Source organism: Syngnathus leptorhynchus, chromosome 5 (assembly GCF_054491065.1).
Source record: "Syngnathus leptorhynchus isolate UIUO chromosome 5, UIUO_Slep, whole genome shotgun sequence".
Taxonomy (NCBI): domain Eukaryota; kingdom Metazoa; phylum Chordata; class Actinopteri; order Syngnathiformes; family Syngnathidae; genus Syngnathus; species Syngnathus leptorhynchus.
The window spans coordinates 12,543,381-12,557,941 of record NC_141199.1 but is presented as its reverse complement, the minus strand read 5'-3'; the positions used below and the strand labels follow the sequence as shown (position 1 = coordinate 12,557,941).

Sequence of the window (14,561 nt, the reverse complement as noted above, 5' to 3'; positions counted from 1 at the left end):
ATTTTCGGCATATAATAAAAGTAAAAACATTCCTCCATTACGATTTTACGTCATGCATGGATTGCTTATGCACGATTTTGTTAACTACAGATGTCTTAAATCTGACCCCTAGATTGGTCTTTTACAGTTCATTGTTATAATTCAATGAGATGCAGTACAAGAGCTGAATCCTAAATTCTGATAATTAAGCTCACTATTGCTTGACACTTTCAGAGATTCATTTATGATTGATTGATTTATGTTTGATCAGCTTCATAAACTGGGCGGTGTTTCTAATATTGTATTAATAGCTATAATAATCATTACCATTTTTTAATAGTTCATTTTGTTTATTAAGGTCAATTTGATGATAAATTGACCTAGAATGTAAGTTATCATGTTTAAGTATTGCAAGCATCTTGAAATGATCATTTGGAGACAATGTGCTGAACACTTTTGTTGTAAGTGTGACCGTTTGCATCAGGACGTTTTTAAATTGTTCATTTTTTTTGAAGATGTATAATTCTCCGAGACAGCCTTATTTGCCTGCCTTGCGTGCAAGTAACATTTTGAGTGGAATGAAACTTAAGAATTGCCTTGAGCCAACTGTGACCATAGTGTCCTTGTGTTGATATCAGTACTCAATGATGATGGAACTTGAACCTTTTTATCATCTTTGCATTGTCTGCATGTAGTTGCAAAGTCAACAAAATGATTAGCTTTTGTGCTAATTCTGTGATGCACCTGTCTTTTAGCTTTCTGGTCAGTTTCATGGTAGACGCAAGAGGCGGGGCTATGCGAGGCTGCCGTCATAATGGCCTAAGAATCATCGTGCCACCAAGGAAGTGTTCCGCACCTACGAGGGTGACATGCAGGCTAGTGAAGCGACACCGTCTGGCTTCCATGCCCCCTATGGTTGAAGGTGAGGGGCTGGCTGGTCGCATCATTGAAGTGGGACCCACCGGAGCTCAATTCCTGGGGTAAGTGTGTTGGAGTCGGAGTTGCTATGAATGGTTGCTAGGGTGTGTGTGTGTGTGTGTGTGTGTGTGTGTGTGTGTGTGTGTGTGTGTGTGTGTGTGTGTGTGTGTGTGTGTGTGTGTGTGTGTGTGTGTGTGTGTGTGTGTGTGTGTGTGTGTGTGTGTGAGTGGTTTTACACAGGTGTGTTCTTTTCATACTGTCTTCTTCACTCCTTCCTGTGCTGCACATGGATCAGTAAGCTTCACCTTCCCACAGCTCCGCCCCCTCTGAATGAGGGCGAGAGCCTGGTCAGTCGCATCCTGCAACTGGGTCCTCCAGGAACCAAGTTCCTCGGGTAGGAGGGGCCTATCCTGCTCTGCCCAAGATCCAGTATTCATCCAAGATCCTGTATTTTTTTTAATGTTCTGTCTTTTATGATATGGTTAAAGGTATAATTTGTCTGGACAAGCTATGGATTATTAATGCCCTCCAAAGCAGTCAAGGGGGCAGCACAGTGTCCACGTTATTCAGCCTAGTTGAAAGCTTGGGCTGGTATAGAATCAGAATGACCTCACTCTTCTGATTTGTAGTCCAAAATATAAATTCAAATGTATCTTTTTAAAAATAACAAAAGATTCAGCAACTTTATTTGTTTCTCAATTGTCAATTGAAAATGAAAAGAACAAATGATATGCGGAATTGGCTTTTTCTTCTGGGTACAGTCCCTTCAGAAACAAAGTGACACTGCAAGACCACCTACTGGTGCTTTTTCAGACTAAAATTATGCCTTTCTAAATGTTTTGAGTACCACTTTAAACCGTGCTTGGTTTTTTTCTGTGCTTAAGTTATTCCCATGATTTGATGCTGTACAGTCACTGATCTTGTTTTGTTGTTTTGCAACGTGTTAATACAGAACCCGATAGTTTGCTCCTTCTTTTTACAAAAAAAGTGTTATCCTGCATGACTTATATCCAATATTATTTGAAATTCTTTTATTTTGCTTTTGAAGGTGGTCCATAATTTCACACCTATATTGAGCCAGTCTTGACATCTTGTGACTTTATCGATTAAATCATTCTAATTTGCTTATTTTGTTTCCTCCATTAGTCCGGTGATTGTGGAAATCCCACATTTTGCCGCTCTGAGGGGCACTGAGAGGGAGTTAGTCATCTTAAGGAGTGAAACGGGAGAAAACTGGAGGGAGCATCACTGTGACTTCACTGAAGAGGAGCTCAACCAAATACTTAATGGAATGGATGAAAGTAAGGATTCAAAGTAGTTGAATCATTGATGGTATGCCAATCGTTTGAGAAAATAGTTTTTGTATATATGATGACTTTTATAAGTTTGAGCAGAGTAAGAGTTCTGTGATTTTAAAGCCACCACGATAAAAAAAAAAAAAAAAAAGTGTTTGTCATATTTTATATCAGTTGCATACATTTTGGAATGTAGTTGCCAAAGTAAGTACGTCATCATCGTTATTTATGTTAAGTATTTCTGGACTTCGCAGAACTGGATTCCCCTGAGGAGCTTGAGAAGAAAAGAATCTGCCGCATCATCACACGAGATTTCCCACAGTATTTTGCTGTGGTGTCGAGAATAAAGCAGGACAGTCATCTTATTGGTCCAGAGGGCGGCGTCCTCAGTAGCACACTTGTTCCTCAGGTACAGGCTGTCTTCCCCGAGGGGGCACTCACTAAGAAGATCAGAGTTGGGCTCCAGGTGTGTACCGTACATAAGCTCTTTGAAATGGAAAGTGGTTTGAAAACGTGACACATTTTTATGGTTTTTGGAAAATGTCTTAGGCTCAACCCATTGAAGTTGATGTAGTGAGAAAGATCCTTGGCAACAAGGCCACATTCAGTCCAATAGTCACACTGGAACCAAGAAGAAGGAAGTTCCACAAACCAATCACCATGACGATCCCTATTCCCAAGAGTGCAAACAATGAAGGAGTCGGACCTGTGTACAGCGGGGAAACACCAACCTTACGTTTGCTTTGCAGTATTACGGGTAAGTCGTGAGATGTTTTATTTATTGATTTTTTTACTCATGTATTAACAAAAATTGTGTTGCAGGCGGGACAACGCCGGCTCAATGGGAAGACATCACTGGCTCTACCCCTCTTACCTTTGTGAATCAATGTGTTTCCTTCACGACCAACGTGTCAGCGAGGTAACGCTCAAATGTCCACCTCCACGTTCACTTATCGTGATGAACATCCAACTGACTGTCGTTCACATTTTTTAGATTCTGGCTGATAGACTGTCGACAAGTTCAAGATTCTGTTAGTTTTGGCTCTCAGTTATACAGAGAGATCATTTGTGTCCCATACATGGCCAAGTTTGTCATCTTTGCCAAGACGTTGGACCCCATTGAAGCACGACTTCGCTGTTTCTGCATGACCGATGACAAAATGGACAAGACGCTAGAGCAGCAAGAAAACTTCACAGAAGTCGCACGAAGCCGAGATGTTGAGGTGCAGTGTCTAATTGAGTGGAAGTAGTTAATTACTGGAGTGAGGCCATCTCACAAGGATGGCTGGTCATGTGACGACCTTGTCAATCTGGTCCTATTTCCAAGATCGTCATTGTACATTTTTCGTTTATGTGATAATGATACACATATGTTCCCCGTTCAAATGTACGCTTCTGGTTGGCCGCCATAACATGGGAATCCTACTGCCCCCATTGTAAGCGGTCGGTAAACAGAGGAAATTGTGCATTACTACCCTCTAGTGGTGGTTTTGCTTATTACCACTCCTCAAGTGCTCAGTTCAAAGAAAAAGTGCATCACAACATAATTGACCTTGGCACTAAATGTTTTTATTATCTGTCATTTATTATGGGCGACGTTCATCATTCATGGCATTTATCGTGGTCGTTCATGGCCCATGTCACCTTGAAAAAGAGGTTTGCTCTTAAATCTTTGCATAATTGCATATGAGTACATGTCATTTACAACATAAGAGGGGCTAAATATTACAACTAATGGAGCACCAAATGGTGAGCTAGGTGTATACTATGAAGAGAGTAGCAGACCTTTGGGTTTTATTTGTGTGTTTGACTAATGATCATTCTTATGTTAACTCAGGTCCTGGAAGGAAAACCAATATTTGCTGACTGTTTTGGAAACTTGGTGCCGCTAACGAAGAGTGGGCAGCATCATGTCTTCAGCTTCTTTGCCTTCAAAGAGAACCGATTAGCCCTTTTTATTAAAGTATGTTAGCACACAGGGGTTTCCCCCCCCCCCCCCTTTAGGATTTTTCCACCAATTTACTCATTGAGTGTTTTTGGATCAATTGACAGATTAGGGACACAGCACAGGAGCCATGTGGTCGGCTTTCCTTCACAAAAGAACCTCGCACATACCGCAGTCTGAACCATAATGCAATCTGCAACCTTAACATAACTCTCCCAACATATTCTAAGGTCAGTCTAAAATTGAATGAAAATTATGTGTTGTGAAATTTGTCATCATTGAATATTTGTTTTGTTTCCTACCTTCTCATAGGAGTCTGATTCAGAGCAAGACATGGATGACGAGGTAAACAAAATCTTCTTGATGCACTATCGCAGGAGTATGTAAAATATTGCTGATAATCATGCTTCATCTACTTTCTCTTGCAGAGTGAGAAGAGTGACAAGAAATGTAAGTGAAACTTTTACAGTTTTAAGAAATTTGCTAAGTATTTTAGGAGATCAGCTTCACTGGCATTACCATTTTAGTGTCATTTTATAATCTGCAACAATTACATTTTATTCAATTATAAATCTATTGTCACTATCTAATGAAAAGCACATGCAGTGGTGCCTTGAAATATGAGTGCCTTCTCTCACAAGTTTTCCGATTAATTATTTACATTCCAATTAATTGTTCCAATGTTTGTATAAAATGTGATTTTATAAGGTACTACTTTTCCTTAAAAATCAGTTTTAGGGAGTAGAAAGCAGGAACTGATAAATTGCATTTCTACATATTTCAATAAAGAAATACAACTTGTAATGCAAGTGTATTGCTTCACGAGTGTGATCACGGAACAAATTCAACTCTCAAGACACCACTGTACTGATAACCAACGCAAGGTTATTTTCAGAATAAAAAGATTTGGACGGATGTGCTTTTCATTTGCAATTCCATTTTATATAACACATTTTATAATCATAATGTTGACAATATTAACAGATGATAACTGATCATAAAGGTTGTGACACGCGGTGTTAGCCACCGAAAACATGTATATGCCAAAATATGCACTGTTTGACACGTTAGTACTAAAATTTGAATGTGGTATGACTTTGCTCTACTAACACGTCGTTACTGGTAGCTATGCTCTGGCTGTGCATTTGCCTTTCTCTAATTCCTCCTGAGTGGCTCTTTCTTTGCTTCCCTTTCCCTCTTTTAATTTTCAAAGTCTTTGAATTGTATTTATTTAAATCTACCTAAACTAGCTGAGCTTAACTTTACCTTGAGAATAACAGAATTATTTATCATATTGGAGAAATATAAGTGGTATTTTAGGAAGCAGAAACAAATTTGTTTGGTCCGTAAAGAAATACTAGTAAAAAATATAAATTATTATATTAATATATTAATTATTAAATTAAATAAAAATGTTATACATTATAATACAATTATTTTTTTAATATAAATTTACCCTCAGTTATCACAATCATCTTATATAATTGTTTTATTTACTGGTTATTCAGTTACATTTCATCTATTTGCTACATTTTAAATTCTATTCATTGTCACATTTGATCAGAGCTGTTAAGTGAAATGCTGTGCAGCACAATTAATTTCACTCACCTGACACAGCAGCCTTCATCTTTTAAATACTTTATTTGAGAATACGTTATCTGTAATTAAGATGGTGTGTATTGATTTCATCAAATAGTACTGGAAACACAGAAAAAGATTATTGCAAATACCAGATTTTGGGGGGGGCTGGAGGGGTTTGCATCATTAATCAATTGGTTAAAAACTAATCAAATAGGATTTAGGACTTGATTTACTGCCAGACATGACTCTCCATGTCAGTGACAATCTTGAGAGATTTTTGTTTGTTGGTTCTTCATCCCTGTCCTTTTGTTCGATACGATGTTTGGTTATTTTCGTTGTTTTTGTTCTGTTTGCCAATTTCATTTCTGTTTCATTTCATTTATTCTCATGTTAATTAGGACACTGCTATTATTTTCTATTGTTATTAAAGACATTCAAACTCCTTATCAAGTACTTCTCTTGGCTTTGCTTATGCTATCCGCTGTTCTACTCGCCTAAAACTCTTCTGGATCACTTTTTTCCTGTTTTTTGGTCTTTTTTTCCCATCTTTTGGTCTTTGAAGACTTCCTTTTCTCTGTCCTTTTCGTCCTTCCATGATCTCTGAACTCAGTCTGGATTTTAACAGCATTGTCTTGATCAAAATTTTCTGATGTCTCTCTTCCCCACTTCATTTGTCCCTTGTCATTTACCCTTTTTGGTTGATGAACCTTTTTTAACTGAAGATGATGAATCTGAATCAATGGAGACTTTCTCACTGAAAACGAGTCAACCTCTGGACCCTGCAACCCTTGCAAGCCCGGATCTTCTCTCCGACATGTCAGACATAAAAATTCCTGCTTCGAATTCTGAGCAATTAGATCACATAAAAACTTTGGAAGGAGATGGTTCTGCGTGGAATGAAGAAAAGGAAACTCTTGCCATCTATGAACTCCAAGACAGGCGTGGAAAACTTGGAGGGATTCAGGGTAACCGGATTACTAATGCTCAAGAGGAATTGCGAGAGGATAGTGCAAGAAAAACAAAGAGGTTGTCGGGTTTTGAGTCACATGAAGAAAGGAATGTTGAGACAACGAGCACTTTAAGCAGACTTAGCACAGAAGATGGAGACTTGGCATGTATGGAGTCATACCTTGGCATAGACAAAAAAATGGAACACCAATCCCCATTGATGTATGATTCTCAAAAGGCGGTTGTGCAAGAATCTATTGAACAGTTTAATGTGAAATCTGATGGTAAACAAAGGCCCCCTGACATCAAAAAACCTATTAGAAGGAAGCTACGAGACAGAGATCGTTCTGGAAATAGTAGCTCTGAAGGAGAGCTGGAAAGAGTGAGCTCTGAGGAGTCTTTGGATGGTGACGCTGTTCTGAATGAGAGTGGCCTTGTTTTCACACCAGCAATAGAGCCGCCAGCTTCTCCTCGTGTGGTTGAAACACCCATAGGATCAATAAAAGACCGGGTTAAAGCCTTACAAAGCAAAGTTGAAGAGGATGAAGGTCAAAAACACTCTCGAGTACAAATATCAAGATCATCTCTAACAAAATCAAAAATGGAGAGTGAAATGCCACAGCTCCCCAGCGTTCCCAAATCCCCCAGATCTCAAACAGAAAGATTAGAAGAGACTATGTCTGTTAAGGAGCTGATGAAAGCATTCCAGACTGGCCAGGACCCTTCAAAAAATAAATCAGGGCTTTTTGAGCACAAAGCATTGGCATCTTGTGATTCCACACAAAAAAGTGAACTAGCGGATTTTGAAACGGAAAAGGGGACTGACCAAAGTCCCCAATCACCACCAAAACCTAAAACTCAGCTGCTCAGAGTTCCTCATCATGACAATGACTTTCAGAGAAGTGACAAATCTGACACTGGAAATCTGAAAACAGGCATACTTAAAGATACCTCTAAAGAATCACTACTGATTTCGGATGCAAATGTTGGAAAGATGGTCACATTTTGTGATGAAAGAGAAATTCACATAGGCAGAAAGTCAACGGAGCCTTTTGAAAAGCAAAGTATGTCTGTTAAGGAGCTAACGGAAGCATTCCAGTTTGGAAATGACCCTTCAAAAAGTCAAGATAGACTTTTTGAGTACAATTCCATTGTTCCTCCAAGTATTACGGTACGGGAAGGAGTCGCTCCCAAAGATGCCCCTAGCACACATCAAGCAAAATCTCACATTCAAACGGCAAATTACAAGTCCCTTGATGCACCAGATGTTTCTCTGAAAAACAAGGTAGACACTGCTGATACAATTCATCCTGACAAGGGGATGACTAGTCCTCAGAAAGAACTATTAACGGGTACGAGCTGGGGAATGATGCAAGTTGAAGAGCAAACTATCAGCACCCGTTCGACTTTATCTGAAGATTTGCAGATAAGCCCTGACCGCAGGCCTTCTGAGGACTTCAGTGCTGACATAAAGGCTGAGCTTGAAGAAAGTCCAGAGTACCAGTTATTCAAGCAAACATCTACAGCCTTAGATGTGAGCTTTCAACTGGAGAGATCAGATGAGGAAAATTTGGATGATAGATTACCAATCTGCAGTTCATTCACAGAAACTATCTCTCATTTTGATAATCAAAGGATTGATGAAGGATTTGCATTCACCCATCAGATGAACAATTATAATGAAGTTAAAGAAATCACAGTTGAAGAACCACGACTGGAAGAAGTCCACATTAGTAGGAAAACAGATAAACAGGCATGCACTTCAGCAAAAGATACGTCAGGCTTGGTGTCATTAATGAAAACTGACATGCATCAGTGTCTAGAAACTCCACCTGTAAGAGATCAACCCCTACAAGAGAGTATCAATGAGGATGAATTTGAACAAATCATTCTGGTGAAGGGAACAGAAAAATATCTACATCCACTTGCTTCTGATGTGGCTGGATTTGGAACGGAACAAAAACATTTCAAAGAAACTTTCATACCAGGAGACAGAAATAGGACACCTCGTTCCAGTTTGGGAGATGAATATGAAGGGCATGCAGTCGCTCTTGAGGTAATCAATAATAATGAAGACACCACAACAGATGAACCACTACTTGAAGAAGTCCATATTGACAGGAAAAAAGATAACCCGGCATTTGCATCAGTGAAAGATATGTCAGGGTTGGTGTCCATAATGAAAACTGACATGGATCAATGTCTCGAATCTGGTACTGTAACAGATCAACCCCAACAAGAGGATATCGTCGAAGAAAATTTTAAGCAAACTATCCGAACAAAGGAAAAAGAAACGGACATTCACACATTCACCTCTGAAGACGAATATTTTGAAGAAACCGATGTAAGAGAAGACAGAAATAAGACACCTCGTTCCAGTTTGGGAGATGACTATGATGAATTTTCAGCGGCCTCTCAGATTAACAATTACAATGGTGAAATCATAATGGATGAACCATCACTTGAAGAAGTGCATGTTGGCAAGAAAATCAATAACCAGGGACCCACAGCAATGAGAGATATGTCAGGTTTGGCATCCTTAATGAAAAATGACTTGGATCAAAGTCTCGAAATAACGTTTGAACCAGATCAACCACCACAAGATAATATAATTGATGAACATTTTCAACAAGTTATACTAACAAAGGAAATAGAGAAAGACATTCACCCATTTGCTTCTGATGAGGCTGTGTTTGGCTCAGAACATGAACATTTCGAAGAAACAGAAAAAAGAGAAGATAGAAATAAGACACCTCATTCCAGTTTAGGAGATGACTATGAGGAACTTACAGTGGTCTCTCATGTGAACAGTTTTAATGACAAAATCCTAATAGATGAACCAAGACTTGAAGAAATTCATATTGGCAAGAAAACCAAGGACCAGGCACCCACAGCAATGAAAGATATGTCAGGTTTGGAATCCTTAATGAAAAATGACTTGGATCAAAGTCTAGAAACAACGTTTGAACAATATCAACCACCACAAGAGAATATAATTGAGGAACATTTTGAACAAATTATACAAATAAAGGACATAGAGAAAGACATTCACCCATTTGCTTCTGATGAGGCTGTGTTCGGCACAGAATATGAACATTTCGAAGAAACAGAAAAAAGAGAAGATAGAAATAAGACACCTCGTTCCAGTTTAGGGGATGACTATGAGGAACTTACAGTGGTCTCTCATGTGAACACTTTTAATGAAGAAACCCAAATAGATGAACCACGACTTGAAGAAGTTCATATTGGCAAGAAAACCAAGGACCAGGCACCTGCAGCAATGAAAGATATGTCAAGTTTGGCATCCTTAATGAAAAATGACTTGGATCAAAGTCTAGAAACAGGGTTTGTACCGGATCACCCACCACAAGAAAACATAATCGAGGAAAATTTTGAACAGATTATACTCCAAAAGGGAATAGAGAAATACATTCGCCCATTTGATTCTGATGAGGCTACGTCTCAGACAGAACATGAACCTTTCGAAGAAACTGATCTAAGAGAAGAAAGAAATAAAACACCTTGTTCCAGTTTGGCAGATGATGATGATGATGAAGAACTTATTGTGGCACCTCAAATGAACGATGATGATGAAGAAATCATATTTGAGGAGCCAAGACTTGAAGAAATTCATATTGGCAAGAAAACCAAGGACCAGGCACACACAGCAATGAAAGATATGTCAGGTTTGGCATCCTTAATGAAAGATGACTTGGATCAAAGTCTAGAAACAGGGTTTGTACCAGATCACCCACCACAAGAGAACATAATCATGGAAAATTTTGAGGAAATTATACTACAAAAGGGAAGAGAGAAATACATTCGCACATTTGATTCTGATGAGGCTATGTCTCACACAGAACATGAACATTTCAAAGAAACCGATTTAAGAAAAGAAATAAATAAAACACCTTGTTCCAGTTTGGGAGATGATGATGATGATGATGATGAAGAACTTATTGTGGCACCTCAAATGAACAATGATAATGAAGAAATCACATTTGAGGAGCCACGACTTGAAGAAGTTCATATTGGCAAGAAAACCAAGGACCAGGCATCCACAGCAATGAAAGATATGTCAGGTTTGGCATCCTTAATGAAAAATGACTTGGATCAGAGTCTAGAATCAAGGTTTAAACCAGATCACCCACCACAAGAGAATATAATTGAGGAACATTTTGAACAAATTATACTGACAAAGGAGAAAGACACTCACCCATTTGCTTCTGATGAGGCTGTGTTTGGCATAGAATTTAAACAATTCGAAGAAACTGATGTAAGAGAAGAAATAAATAAAACACCTCATTCCAGTTTGGGAGATGATGAACTTATTGTGGCCCCTCAAATGAACAATGAAAATGAAGGAATAAAATTTCAGGAGTCACTATTTGAAGAAATTCATATTGGCAAAAAAAACAAGGACCAGGCACCCACAGCAATGAAAGATATATCAGGTTTGGCGTCCCTAATGAAAAATGACTTGGATCAAAGTCTAAAATCAGGGTTTGTACCAGATCACCCACCACAAGCGAATATAATTGAAGAACCATTTGAACAGCTTATCTTAAAGGGAAAAGAGAAAGACATTCACCTATTTGTCTCTGATAAAGGAACGATTAGCGCAGAAGAGAAACATTTTGCCATACCAGAAGACAGAAATAGGACACCACGTTCCAGTTTGGGAGACGATGAAGAATTAGCAGTGGCCCATGAAGAAATCCTAACAGGTGAATCATTATTTCAAGAAGTCCACATTGAGAAGGAAACATATAACCAGCCATCTTCAACAGTGAAAGATATGTCAGGGATGGTGTCCATGATGAAAAAGGACATGGATCAAGGTCTCAAATCTGGTCCTGTAACAGATCAACCCCAACAAGAGGAGATCATTGAGGAACATTTTAAACAAACTATCCTAATAAAGGAAAAAGAGAAAGACATACACACACTCGCTTCTAATGAGACTGGATTTGACACAGAACCGAAATATTTCGAAGAAACTGAATTCAGAGAAGAAAGAAATAAGACTCCTCGTTCCAGTTTGAGAGATGATGATGAAGAACTCACAGTGGCCCCTCAGATGAGCAATGATAATAAAGAAATCACAATTTATGAACCATTACTTAAAGAAGTACATATTGCGAGAAAACCCAAAAAACTGACACCCACAGCAAAGAAAGATATGTCAGGTTTGGTGTCAATACTGAAAAACAACTTGGATCACAGTCTGGAAACAAGATCGCTACCAGTGGCCCCTGACATGAACAATGAGGATGAAGAAATCACAATTGATGAACAACTATTTGAGGAAGTCTACATCGGTAAGAAAATTGATAACCAGGCTCCCACACCAGTGAAAGATATGTCAGGATTGGCCTGCCTAATGACAGCTGACTTGAATCAGTGTCTTGAAAGGAAATTTGATGAACAACCACAACGACAGGTTACTGAGGAAATGTTTGAACAAGTTATCTTCGCAAAGGAAAAAAAGACGGACATTGATTCATTTGTTTCTGATGAAGTGACATCGTCTTATGAGGAGAAACTTGAAAATACCAACAAGCAAAAGTACGGTGAAAGTCCTGTGGAATTCACAAATCCATTTGAAACTTTGAGTGAAAGGCCACAAAGGCCAGTTGATTTTAATAACCTTGACACTGTCGGTTTTGATGAACCTGTTCAAGAGCATTATCAACAAGACTCTCTGGAGGCAAGTCCAGTCATGGAAGATATGTCCTCCAAGAAATCCCCTGATTCCATCGAGCCAAGTCCTTCTAGGGAATCTCCTTGTCAGGACTCTCTGGAGGGAAGCCCCACTCAATCATACAACACTGGAGACAGGACGTTGCCAGCCAAGGCAGCTGTTTACGAGGATTATGCATCACAACTTAAAGCATGTTTTGCTTTTGACACAAATATAAGTAAAGATGACAATGAATCCGAATGTGTCGCGCAAATGGAAGGTGACAAAACTCCCTCTGTCCATGAAGATGAAAAAGAGGATTATTCGACAATCAATCAATTTACCCCAGAAGAGGAATTGTTTAAAATGGCTGCAAAGATCAAAACCTTTGATGAAATAGAACAAGAAGCTAAAACGAAAAGAGATACATCCCCATATACACCCTCATGCACAAGTGATCATGAGGATGTTGAGCTTGACAAACAAATGGACCCAGCTATGCCATGTTCTTTCCAAGATACACCAGAAAAATCTTTTGAAAAAAGAGTTGCAGAAACAGATATTGATTCAAGTCATAGTATGCACGAAGAGAGGGAAGAATTTGAGTCGCAAATAATCACAGAGTTTCAAGGAAGTGAAAAGTGTCTACAAATCTATGAGGAAAACCCATCTGATGGTGATGCTGTTGGTACACATTTTTCTAGCTGCGTAGAAGACCCACAACCACATAACAACGATATTCTACGGCAAGGAATCGGTGAACCTTTGATAATAGTGTGTGCTAAAGAAACCCAATATTTTACATCAGGTTTTGATGATTCTGTAGCCTACAACGAACGGGCTGATGAACTGAGGAATTATGATTATGCAGAGGACAGAGGACTTCATCAATCACCTGCTCAATCACCAAGTGATGACCAAACCCCTGAACAATTTCAATTTGAAGAAGGAAAGCTATTTGAAATGACGAGAGGGGGAGCAATTGATCTGACAAGAGATTTTGATGAAGTTGAAGGACATGCATTTTTTCAAGTAGAGGGACATCAAGTGAATGAAGATTCAGAGGAGACTGAGGATGAGCAAAGCACCATGTCAAAATTTGACGATAGTGATTCAGTTGGCGAGGAAATTCCACAGAAGCCAACAAAGCACATTGTTCCTATTCCCAAACCTAGAACTCTTCTCACACCCTCATGTGAGAAGTCAAAGAGTGAGAAGCACATTTCTGAAGCTGATCTTGGTAGCTCAACAGAAGTTCAGCTCGGTTCCCCAACAGAATTGGAGAAGCTAACCGTTATTGAAGGTGATGACAAAAGACCTAGTGGCCTTAGCGTAAACTATCCTGACCCCACAATTGCTGTCAATGAGTCAAGCACACACGTGGGTACATTAGAATACCAAACGCAGAGTTGTGGTCTCTTATACTCCTCTGCAGATGAGGATGAGGAAGATCAGTGCTCAGTCATTGAAATGTCTTTTTCAGGTTCACAGGCCATTGTCAATCAAGGCGGCATAACAAAGGAGGATAGTCAAATAAAACTGGACAGAGCTCAAAAGTACTCTGAGCATGATTTGGTTAGCAAAACAGAAGACCCGGCCATGATTCGCAGAACAAGATCTGAGACAGATGGTGCTCCAAGCAAAGCCTCGGGTAAAAACAACAGGAGTTGTTCTGACAGTGCTCAACCCACGTATGAATCTAGCCTTTCCTCAGCTAGACCTCTTCCCTCAACAAAAGTGAAAGAAATTCATATCTCTAAGACTGAAGAATCCTCTATTTCATTGGATACTGATGACATCAGCAGCTCAAGTCACAAGAGTCCCGATTCTGTCATCTTTACGTACGACATTCCAACACCGAGCAGTTTACATTTGGATCCTTTGACGGCTGTGCAACCGTCTTCTGGTACAGCAGATGTGTTTGAATCTAGGCCTACCTGGGATGACACGGTGGAAAATCAGATGCGGAGAATCACCGATGAACAAACTCCAGAATGCATGGCAGGTATGGCCAGGTCTAAACGAGCTTTTGCTTTCCTAGTTCTTCTCCATGGCAACAAGAACTCTTTTCTTCTTTGTAAGAGCATTCTGACATCACGTGTGTGCATGTTGTGACATTTTTGCATGTTCGTGAGTTTCTTGTCCATCTCATCTGTGTCTCTGTCCTATCTCAAGATTGAATGGTCATGTTGGTTTAGTTAACAATCTTATG

The 14,561-nt window shown here is 39.3% G+C and overlaps 1 protein-coding gene across 4 annotated transcripts in view; it reads left to right on the top strand.

Annotated features, from left to right (window-relative positions):
- LOC147056995 (uncharacterized) overlaps positions 1-14,561 on the top strand; it is a 59,275-nt gene that overhangs the window by 25,401 nt on the left and 19,313 nt on the right. For all 4 annotated transcript variants that reach the window (XM_085911255.1, XM_085911254.1, XM_085911253.1 and 1 more), the window contains 11 exons: positions 735-959; positions 2,044-2,198; positions 2,447-2,658; positions 2,742-2,949; positions 3,015-3,111; positions 3,187-3,415; positions 4,030-4,155; positions 4,245-4,367; positions 4,450-4,482; positions 4,566-4,587; positions 6,441-14,354. In XM_085911255.1, the coding sequence (XP_085767381.1) occupies positions 735-959; positions 2,044-2,198; positions 2,447-2,658; positions 2,742-2,949; positions 3,015-3,111; positions 3,187-3,415; positions 4,030-4,155; positions 4,245-4,367; positions 4,450-4,482; positions 4,566-4,587; positions 6,441-14,354 (9,344 nt within the window). The remainder of the gene's footprint in view (positions 1-734; positions 960-2,043; positions 2,199-2,446; positions 2,659-2,741; positions 2,950-3,014; positions 3,112-3,186; positions 3,416-4,029; positions 4,156-4,244; positions 4,368-4,449; positions 4,483-4,565; positions 4,588-6,440; positions 14,355-14,561) is intronic.